Source organism: Amblyomma americanum, chromosome 10 (genome assembly GCF_052857255.1).
Source record: "Amblyomma americanum isolate KBUSLIRL-KWMA chromosome 10, ASM5285725v1, whole genome shotgun sequence".
Taxonomy (NCBI): Eukaryota; Metazoa; Arthropoda; class Arachnida; order Ixodida; family Ixodidae; genus Amblyomma; species Amblyomma americanum.
The window spans coordinates 56,009,091-56,020,648 of NC_135506.1; the positions used below are offsets into that span (position 1 = coordinate 56,009,091).

At 43.5% G+C, this 11,558-nt stretch overlaps 1 protein-coding gene across 1 annotated transcript; it reads left to right on the top strand.

Moving 5' to 3' along the window:
• The first annotated feature begins 615 nt into the window (after positions 1–615).
• LOC144107034 (uncharacterized) lies at positions 616–9,122 on the top strand. The gene is made up of 2 exons (XM_077640016.1): positions 616–1,124; positions 6,752–9,122. The coding sequence occupies exons 1-2, from the start codon at positions 632–634 to the stop codon at positions 7,126–7,128; spliced, it is 870 nt and encodes a 289-aa protein (XP_077496142.1). The 5' UTR covers positions 616–631; the 3' UTR covers positions 7,129–9,122.
• The last annotated feature ends 2,436 nt before the right edge of the window (positions 9,123–11,558 follow it).

An 11,558-nucleotide genomic window follows, 5' to 3' on the forward strand; every position in this document is an offset into this window, starting at 1 on the left:
GCCACGTTATGAATGGAATTTTTTTGTGTGTTTGGTTGTAGCTCTTCGTGTTGTGAGACTATGGTTTTATGTATGGATGGCTCAAACGTAGCAGTCATAAATTAGATTTCTTTAGATCAGATATATAACTATTTCTTTCAGATGTTCTTCAACCTGTTCTGACATTTTTTATGAGGGGAGTCTGGTGGGCAAGGTGAAGCTGTAAAGGAGAGTGCTGGTTTTGCTGCTTTTTGCAATTTCTATTACTAACAGGGGTCGGAACCCATGCTAGTGTGTTATAATGTCCGTAGGATTTTAGTTACCTTGTATTTCACTGTTTTTTTTTCTGTGTTGTGCTGGAGGTGGCTTTTCATGCTGACGAATGCCTGATACCTTCCTACGTGAAATTTTCTATATGACGATCAAGGTTTCTTGAAGTCTTAGTTACTTACTCATTTTGACAGCATAGATTCTGACACCATAACTAAATCTCTGTAAAAGGGTCGTCAAAATATGTTAATCCTCTTGGGAGGTGGGCTAGCAGTCATCCATGCCCTGAAACGTACCCATTACATTTTACAAAAGATGTGCTTTCTTCTATTGCCCAGGCTCAAACGGAACTTGGAGCGGGAGTGACTTACTGCCTCAACAAATGCCAGAAGCAGGAAGATCTCGTTTCCTGTGCGTTGAGTGTGGCTACACCACAGATGTTAGCACACACTTGAAAGACCACCAGAGGACACACTCCGGAGAGCTTCCCTTCCGGTGCACCCAATGCAACAAAAGTTTCGCTCGCAGGTGCAGCCTAGTGCAGCATCTTCGCATCCACACAGGCGAGAGGCCGTACCGATGCACACATTGCAGCAAGGACTTCACTGTGAGCAGCAACCTGGCACGGCATCTTCGTATCCACACAGGCGAGAGGCCATACCGATGCACACATTGCAGCAAGGACTTCATTGTGAGCAGCGACCTGGCACGGCATCTTCGTATCCACACAGGCGAGAGGCCATACCAATGCGTTCATTGCAGCAAAGACTTCACTGGGAGCAGTCACCTGAAAGTGCATCTTCGTATCCACACAGGCAAGAAGCCATACCGATGCAAGCTATGCCCCATGGCTTTTACAAACAGTGGAAACCTGAGTCGTCATGTGCAAAGAACCCACACCCACAAAAAACCATAGGAGGGCAAAGGGCAAGAGGGTTGTTTGTGCCTGTGTCTCGGACCGGTGGAGTTGCATATAGTCTGGTCATTAGGATCAGTGTGTCGTGTTGTTTGGACGGGACTGGGGCAAACGATGAGGTCGGTTCTGGTCACGCTGCTCCTGGCACATCCGAGCGGGGTGGACCAGGAACACAAGGTTGAGGACCATGGCAGACAACATGCTGCAGCTGCAGGAACGTCATGGTGATATGCACCTCCACCATATGTTATGTTACGTGACAGCAAGCTGATGTAGACAGGAATACATAACAAACGGTGATGCCATGATTTAATGGTGTTGGACCTAGCACGAGCACACAGTGCTGTGCAACTGCCCAGGGCCCACTTTGTTGTCTTCTAGTCTATGACAATATGTGAGTTTTTTGCTCAAGAACAGCAGTTTGAAGGGAACTGATTTTTGACATATCTGTTTCCTGCCCAAGAAGGTCAGGTTTTTTCTCAGAATATTTTTGTTCTACATGTTTTTTGACTGTGGTCCAGATATACTGATAATTGCTTGTAACGATCAGATTTTTCATATTTCTCAATATAGTTTAAATGGATTACACTGTATTCGGACGTTTGAGATGCTTGTTTCAAGATGATGGAGTGTCTTGAAGTTTATCTAATGCAATGGAATTTGTAATGTTGATCCTTGCTGGTCCATATTAATTGCCTGCTCTGTTTGATGCCTTGTAGCACAAAGGAAACTTAGTTCAATAATCCATGTTTTGGTTGATGCTTGCTCTTGGCTGGGTGTTTTTATGGCACATTTTTATATTAAGGTCATCGTAGGATTTATTGCCCTACCATTCCATGGCGTACTAGATTGTGAGTGACATTCAATGATTCGCCTAATTTTTAAGAGAAATGAATGGGTTTAGCTAATGTCTGCAGGATGCAACATGAAAGCCACTTGTCTGTGCATTCGCACACTTAATGCTAAACTGTTCACATAATCCTTTTGTTCTGGCTCTTCTAAAACGCTCCTGCCTAATTCATGTGATGCCATGCTCATGTTTCTCACGTGTGCCCAATGTTCAATTCGCCTTTTTCCAGTTTCGAATGTTTTTTTTTCCTTCTACATGTTCTGTATTTTGCATGTGGCAGATAAAACTAATCCATTTTTTTTATTTCTGACCGCATTTCTTTTCTTCTGTTCAAATGAGGGTCGAATTATTATTTCAATGATTCTACCATGACAGTTTGTGCAAGAGACAATTTTGAGCTGCATTATTTGCTTAGATTGAGAAAATTTGACAGACTGTAATGTAAACTAATCGGTGAAGGCATTTGTGTTTGGACGAGAAAATTCTGTTTTCTTGTTAGCTACTAGTGCCACTTAGCGACGCCAATTTTGGAGAACTTATGAGCCATTGATGTTGAAAGATGTTCAGTCTTAACATTGGGTCTGAGTCTAAGAGGGGTACATTCTCCAGGCAACTTATATGCACTCGTAGCCTTTTAAAACCGCCTTTCTTCACAACCACAAGTGGTACATTGGATCAGTCCGATGGCTGTCTCTCCAGCAGTCCTTCATTGAGAATCGCATCAACTTTCTTCTCAAGAGTGGGCAGGTGTTTAGGTGTGCCAGTTTGGCTATGCAGTCTTTGTCCAGCTCTAATTGTTATGTGCACCCTGGAAGAAAGTTTTACAAAGGCCACGTGTAATGTATTGCATCGGGTTAAGAAAAGTGCGAGATGTCAGTGTGATCAATATTGTTACCTGATGAGAAGCTGATGAAGACAGGACTACATGACAGATGGTGATGGCGTGATTTAATGGCGGCGGGCCTACCACAAGTGCTCTGTGCTGGACCACTGCCCTCTTTGTTGTAATCTACACCGCGACAGTATGTTTGTTTTGTTCTCAAGAACACTAGCCTGAAGCAAACTGACATATACTGACATTTTACATATCTGTTTTCTTTGTATAGATGTTCTCACTCTGGTCGGGATATAATGATCATCGGTTATAACGATAAGGTTTACCATTTTTCTCAATATTATTATAAGTGGATTGGACTGTATTCTAAGGTTAGAGATGCTTGTTCTAATATGATGCGTTGTCTTTATGTTTGGGCATTGCAATAAAAATTACGTTAATCTTTGCTGGTCCATATTAATTACCTGCTCTGTTAAATCTTTGTTATACACAGCAAACTTAGTTGAATGATCTTCATTGTGCTTGTTCTTGGCTGGAGGTTTTGATGATACATTTCTACATTGAAGTCATTGTAGAATTTCTTGCCCTGTCATTTCATAGCACACTATTTTTGGAAAGATATTCAATGATTTCCCTAATTTTGTAGAGAAATACAGTGGGTTAAGCGACTCTTAAAAATGCAACAAGAAAGCCATTTCTCTGTGCATTGGCACACTTAATGCGAAACTCTTGCAGTAATCCTTTTGCTGCCTTCTGATGCCATGCTCATGTTTTTCACTTCTTCCCAATGCTCAATTCACGTCTTGCTAGTAGCGCAGCACGTGACTGAAGCTGAGGAAATGTTTTTTTTCCTTCTGCATGTTCTGTGTTTGGGTGTGGCTGATAAGACTAATTCTTTTTTTATTTACTATGAGCATTCCTTTTCTTCTGTTCAAGAGAGGGTCAAATTTTACTTCAATGTGTCCATCTTGTGTGCGGGGATCAGCAAAGTATATGTTTAGCCAGAATCGACAGGTCTCTAGAAGCTTGCAGGTATCTGAATCCTTGAACAAGCTCTGCTCTGAGCCATTGTGCAGGGAGTTCGTTGCCGAGACAAGAGAGGCCTGGTTTGTCACCAGCAGGCGGCCATCGTCGTCGCGCATTGAGTAACCGTCAGGAAGCGGGACGTCTGCCGGCCACGGTGTCTCGAGCTTCAGGACGATGTAGTCTTCGGCGAGGAGCAGGAACCATGGATCTCCGAACTGTTCCACTCGTTCCATCGCGTAATAGGGGTCGTCACCTGGAAAGTGGGAAGTACTCCGGCTCTTCACGCTTTGAATGCACAAAGAGAAAAGAAGAAAGAAAAACGGGTTAACTACCGCTCAACCTGGTTACAGAGCGAAAGCTGTGGTGTATCGGGCAACTAGACGCGGCTTGGCGTCTCTAACGTTGAGTGTGTTATGGACACAAGACAGGCAGCGCGCCCACCCTGCCACCGTGGCAGTTAAATGAATGGTTGATCGGAGGTTGCGCACCCAATGAACGCTGTGGCCTAGTGTTGCAGTGCCAACGTGTTTGCCACAACGTTGTCAGCGCTAATGCATGCAGCCCACACCTCTCTCACCACCTCCACGTACCTCAAAACGCGATTGAGGAGTCCACTGACCCAGGGTGACAGTTGTTCGCCCTTGCTTTCCTCAAAAATTCTGGGGGCTACTTTGCTGACCTAAAGTGCGGTGAGGCGAAAGCCGTTAGCGCGGTGTTGCTGCTTGTGTCGCTGATGTGCCGTGAAGATGTTGATTAAAGACTGACTGCAAAGAGCGTTTAGACGGCACCCTTCCAGATCGGCGTTCAGGAAGCGTCTGGGTTGGGCCGCGTTTTTCTTGGTGTCTAAGGCCATCGCTTGCATGTAAACTCTTCAGCTGACATTTTAGTTATCCCACCTTCTTTGCAGTAGTATTGGGAATTTCACTGACCACGTTCGACTTGCAATATTCATATTCATATGTTTATGCAGAGAAATGCTTAAAAAATGAATAAGTTGAGATGGGAATTGCTGGCTTGAGATTTATCTTGTTCTTCTTTGTTTTTCAGGTTGGAAGCCCGTCTTCACACGTTGCTGATGAAGTTCAATTGTCCACTTTAGCTATCTGTGTTAAAACTCTCCGGCAAGACATGTTCCTTGCCTTCTGTTCTTGGTGCAGTGCAGTGCGTTCAGGCGTGTTTTGGCATTTGTGATGTCATGCTCTTCACGTTCAAGGAGTGTTGTAAAAATCATATGCCTCTTCCATTATGCATTTTAGATGTTTTACCGCTTTCCTATATTCATGCAGATCTGCTTTGCACATTTTGGCTGCCTGTTCTGATGGGCAGGTAATTTCTGGCCATTTCAAGCTTCGTCTCCCTTCTGACATTGAAGCTGCACCTGATGTACTGCTGAAGTGAAGCTGTGGACATTGCGATGAAATTAGCTGTTGCTTGAAAATCCTGCATAAAGATCAGGCCCATCTAATTAGTAATAGCTAGGTGGTATAAGCAACACTGATGATCACAAATTTTATTTGATGATTCTAAAATCGAGTGACGGGATGGAGATCCCGCGAACTCATTTACAATTACCGCGTTATGTGTTTGTTTTGAATTTACATCCCTTCCTTCATATATTTGCATTTGCTTGATATCTTCTCAAATTGTGCAGATGCACAATTTAAGGAGTAACAGAGAATGTTGATTAAAAGGTGTAACCAACATTCTTTCCTAATGGCTTCTTGAACTGTGGGAAGCAGTTCTTATTCTTTCTCAGCTTCTAGATTTCACCTACCATGTGGTGTGCTGTTTTTGAGTTCGCTCAAAGCAGGCTCCTGGATGCAGTATGGCATGTAATAATTATAATCGTTAGCACACATTAGTGTTCTCAATCAAAATTTTTGTACACACTTCTGGGATTAAGCCTGTCTTGTGCAGTCCGAGAGCTCCCAGTCATCTACTGGGCCCCACCACTGAGCGTTGTTAACAAGGGACGTATATTGTTGTTATTCCGTGAGATTGGTTGGGAAGATTGTGTATCACGCAGTGCTCCATTCATGGCATCATTTTCTGCTTTCCGGCACTGTGGTTGAAAATAACTTTGGAGGCCACGTTATGAATGGAATTTTTTTGTGTGTTTGGTTGTAGCTCTTCGTGTTGTGAGACTATGGTTTTATGTATGGATGGCTCAAACGTAGCAGTCATAAATTAGATTTCTTTAGATCAGATATATAACTATTTCTTTCAGATGTTCTTCAACCTGTTCTGACATTTTTTATGAGGGGAGTCTGGTGGGCAAGGTGAAGCTGTAAAGGAGAGTGCTGGTTTTGCTGCTTTTTGCAATTTCTATTACTAACAGGGGTCGGAACCCATGCTAGTGTGTTATAATGTCCGTAGGATTTTAGTTACCTTGTATTTCACTGTTTTTTTTTTCTGTGTTGTGCTGGAGGTGGCTTTTCATGCTGACGAATGCCTGATACCTTCCTACGTGAAATTTTCTATATGACGATCAAGGTTTCTTGAAGTCTTAGTTACTTACTCATTTTGACAGCATAGATTCTGACACCATAACTAAATCTCTGTAAAAGGGTCGTCAAAATATGTTAATCCTCTTGGGAGGTGGGCTAGCAGTCATCCATGCCCTGAAACGTACCCATTACATTTTACAAAAGATGTGCTTTCTTCTATTGCCCAGGCTCAAACGGAACTTGGAGCGGGAGTGACTTACTGCCTCAACAAATGCCAGAAGCAGGAAGATCTCGTTTCCTGTGCGTTGAGTGTGGCTACACCACAGATGTTAGCACACACTTGAAAGACCACCAGAGGACACACTCCGGAGAGCTTCCCTTCCGGTGCACCCAATGCAACAAAAGTTTCGCTCGCAGGTGCAGCCTAGTGCAGCATCTTCGCATCCACACAGGCGAGAGGCCGTACCGATGCACACATTGCAGCAAGGACTTCACTGTGAGCAGCAACCTGGCACGGCATCTTCGTATCCACACAGGCGAGAGGCCATACCGATGCACACATTGCAGCAAGGACTTCATTGTGAGCAGCGACCTGGCACGGCATCTTCGTATCCACACAGGCGAGAGGCCATACCAATGCGTTCATTGCAGCAAAGACTTCACTGGGAGCAGTCACCTGAAAGTGCATCTTCGTATCCACACAGGCAAGAAGCCATACCGATGCAAGCTATGCCCCATGGCTTTTACAAACAGTGGAAACCTGAGTCGTCATGTGCAAAGAACCCACACCCACAAAAAACCATAGGAGGGCAAAGGGCAAGAGGGTTGTTTGTGCCTGTGTCTCGGACCGGTGGAGTTGCATATAGTCTGGTCATTAGGATCAGTGTGTCGTGTTGTTTGGACGGGACTGGGGCAAACGATGAGGTCGGTTCTGGTCACGCTGCTCCTGGCACATCCGAGCGGGGTGGACCAGGAACACAAGGTTGAGGACCATGGCAGACAACATGCTGCAGCTGCAGGAACGTCATGGTGATATGCACCTCCACCATATGTTATGTTACGTGACAGCAAGCTGATGTAGACAGGAATACATAACAAACGGTGATGCCATGATTTAATGGTGTTGGACCTAGCACGAGCACACAGTGCTGTGCAACTGCCCAGGGCCCACTTTGTTGTCTTCTAGTCTATGACAATATGTGAGTTTTTTGCTCAAGAACAGCAGTTTGAAGGGAACTGATTTTTGACATATCTGTTTCCTGCCCAAGAAGGTCAGGTTTTTTCTCAGAATATTTTTGTTCTACATGTTTTTTGACTGTGGTCCAGATATACTGATAATTGCTTGTAACGATCAGATTTTTCATATTTCTCAATATAGTTTAAATGGATTACACTGTATTCGGACGTTTGAGATGCTTGTTTCAAGATGATGGAGTGTCTTGAAGTTTATCTAATGCAATGGAATTTGTAATGTTGATCCTTGCTGGTCCATATTAATTGCCTGCTCTGTTTGATGCCTTGTAGCACAAAGGAAACTTAGTTCAATAATCCATGTTTTGGTTGATGCTTGCTCTTGGCTGGGTGTTTTTATGGCACATTTTTATATTAAGGTCATCGTAGGATTTATTGCCCTACCATTCCATGGCGTACTAGATTGTGAGTGACATTCAATGATTCGCCTAATTTTTAAGAGAAATGAATGGGTTTAGCTAATGTCTGCAGGATGCAACATGAAAGCCACTTGTCTGTGCATTCGCACACTTAATGCTAAACTGTTCACATAATCCTTTTGTTCTGGCTCTTCTAAAACGCTCCTGCCTAATTCATGTGATGCCATGCTCATGTTTCTCACGTGTGCCCAATGTTCAATTCGCCTTTTTCCAGTTTCGAATGTTTTTTTTTCCTTCTACATGTTCTGTATTTTGCATGTGGCAGATAAAACTAATCCATTTTTTTTATTTCTGACCGCATTTCTTTTCTTCTGTTCAAATGAGGGTCGAATTATTATTTCAATGATTCTACCATGACAGTTTGTGCAAGAGACAATTTTGAGCTGCATTATTTGCTTAGATTGAGAAAATTTGACAGACTGTAATGTAAACTAATCGGTGAAGGCATTTGTGTTTGGACGAGAAAATTCTGTTTTCTTGTTAGCTACTAGTGCCACTTAGCGACGCCAATTTTGGAGAACTTATGAGCCATTGATGTTGAAAGATGTTCAGTCTTAACATTGGGTCTGAGTCTAAGAGGGGTACATTCTCCAGGCAACTTATATGCACTCGTAGCCTTTTAAAACCGCCTTTCTTCACAACCACAAGTGGTACATTGGATCAGTCCGATGGCTGTCTCTCCAGCAGTCCTTCATTGAGAATCGCATCAACTTTCTTCTCAAGAGTGGGCAGGTGTTTAGGTGTGCCAGTTTGGCTATGCAGTCTTTGTCCAGCTCTAATTGTTATGTGCACCCTGGAAGAAAGTTTTACAAAGGCCACGTGTAATGTATTGCATCGGGTTAAGAAAAGTGCGAGATGTCAGTGTGATCAATATTGTTACCTGATGAGAAGAAGCTGATGAAGACAGGACTACATGACAGATGGTGATGGCGTGATTTAATGGCGGCGGGCCTACCACAAGTGCTCTGTGCTGGACCACTGCCCTCTTTGTTGTAATCTACACCGCGACAGTATGTTTGTTTTGTTCTCAAGAACACTAGCCTGAAGCAAACTGACATATACTGACATTTTACATATCTGTTTTCTTTGTATAGATGTTCTCACTCTGGTCGGGATATAATGATCATCGGTTATAACGATAAGGTTTACCATTTTTCTCAATATTATTATAAGTGGATTGGACTGTATTCTAAGGTTAGAGATGCTTGTTCTAATATGATGCGTTGTCTTTATGTTTGGGCATTGCAATAAAAATTACGTTAATCTTTGCTGGTCCATATTAATTACCTGCTCTGTTAAATCTTTGTTATACACAGCAAACTTAGTTGAATGATCTTCATTGTGCTTGTTCTTGGCTGGAGGTTTTGATGATACATTTCTACATTGAAGTCATTGTAGAATTTCTTGCCCTGTCATTTCATAGCACACTATTTTTGGAAAGATATTCAATGATTTCCCTAATTTTGTAGAGAAATACAGTGGGTTAAGCGACTCTTAAAAATGCAACAAGAAAGCCATTTCTCTGTGCATTGGCACACTTAATGCGAAACTCTTGCAGTAATCCTTTTGCTGCCTTCTGATGCCATGCTCATGTTTTTCACTTCTTCCCAATGCTCAATTCACGTCTTGCTAGTAGCGCAGCACGTGACTGAAGCTGAGGAAATGTTTTTTTTCCTTCTGCATGTTCTGTGTTTGGGTGTGGCTGATAAGACTAATTCTTTTTTTATTTACTATGAGCATTCCTTTTCTTCTGTTCAAGAGAGGGTCAAATTTTACTTCAATGTGTCCATCTTGTGTGCGGGGATCAGCAAAGTATATGTTTAGCCAGAATCGACAGGTCTCTAGAAGCTTGCAGGTATCTGAATCCTTGAACAAGCTCTGCTCTGAGCCATTGTGCAGGGAGTTCGTTGCCGAGACAAGAGAGGCCTGGTTTGTCACCAGCAGGCGGCCATCGTCGTCGCGCATTGAGTAACCGTCAGGAAGCGGGACGTCTGCCGGCCACGGTGTCTCGAGCTTCAGGACGATGTAGTCTTCGGCGAGGAGCAGGAACCATGGATCTCCGAACTGTTCCACTCGTTCCATCGCGTAATAGGGGTCGTCACCTGGAAAGTGGGAAGTACTCCGGCTCTTCACGCTTTGAATGCACAAAGAGAAAAGAAGAAAGAAAAACGGGTTAACTACCGCTCAACCTGGTTACAGAGCGAAAGCTGTGGTGTATCGGGCAACTAGACGCGGCTTGGCGTCTCTAACGTTGAGTGTGTTATGGACACAAGACAGGCAGCGCGCCCACCCTGCCACCGTGGCAGTTAAATGAATGGTTGATCGGAGGTTGCGCACCCAATGAACGCTGTGGCCTAGTGTTGCAGTGCCAACGTGTTTGCCACAACGTTGTCAGCGCTAATGCATGCAGCCCACACCTCTCTCACCACCTCCACGTACCTCAAAACGCGATTGAGGAGTCCACTGACCCAGGGTGACAGTTGTTCGCCCTTGCTTTCCTCAAAAATTCTGGGGGCTACTTTGCTGACCTAAAGTGCGGTGAGGCGAAAGCCGTTAGCGCGGTGTTGCTGCTTGTGTCACTGATGTGCCGTGAAGATGTTGATTAAAGACTGACTGCAAAGAGCGTTTAGACGGCACCCTTCCAGATCGGCGTTCAGGAAGCGTCTGGGTTGGGCCGCGTTTTTCTTGGTGTCTAAGGCCATCGCTTGCATGTAAACTCTTCAGCTGACATTTTAGTTATCCCACCTTCTTTGCAGTAGTATTGGGAATTTCACTGACCACGTTCGACTTGCAATATTCATATTCATATGTTTATGCAGAGAAATGCTTAAAAAATGAATAAGTTGAGATGGGAATTGCTGGCTTGAGATTTATCTTGTTCTTCTTTGTTTTTCAGGTTGGAAGCCCGTCTTCACACGTTGCTGATGAAGTTCAATTGTCCACTTTAGCTATCTGTGTTAAAACTCTCCGGCAAGACATGTTCCTTGCCTTCTGTTCTTGGTGCAGTGCAGTGCGTTCAGGCGTGTTTTGGCATTTGTGATGTCATGCTCTTCACGTTCAAGGAGTGTTGTAAAAATCATATGCCTCTTCCATTATGCATTTTAGATGTTTTACCGCTTTCCTATATTCATGCAGATCTGCTTTGCACATTTTGGCTGCCTGTTCTGATGGGCAGGTAATTTCTGGCCATTTCAAGCTTCGTCTCCCTTCTGACATTGAAGCTGCACCTGATGTACTGCTGAAGTGAAGCTGTGGACATTGCGATGAAATTAGCTGTTGCTTGAAAATCCTGCATAAAGATCAGGCCCATCTAATTAGTAATAGCTAGGTGGTATAAGCAACACTGATGATCACAAATTTTATTTGATGATTCTAAAATCGAGTGACGGGATGGAGATCCCGCGAACTCATTTACAATTACCGCGTTATGTGTTTGTTTTGAATTTACATCCCTTCCTTCATATATTTGCATTTGCTTGATATCTTCTCAAATTGTGCAGATGCACAATTTAAGGAGTAACAGAGAATGTTGATTAAAAGGTGTAACCAACATTCTTTCCTAATG

What these genes read in the sequence shown, in the direction of transcription:
- LOC144107034 (XM_077640016.1), top strand. Translation starts at nt 632, where the DNA reads ATGCCAGAAGCAGGAAGATCTCGTTTCCTGTGCGTTGAGTGTGGCTAC. An exon ending in TACAAACAGTGGAAACCTGA is followed by an intron (nt 1,125 to 6,751) that starts GTCGTCATGTGC and finishes GGTGCAGCCTAG; the next exon opens with TGCAGCATCTTCGCATCCAC.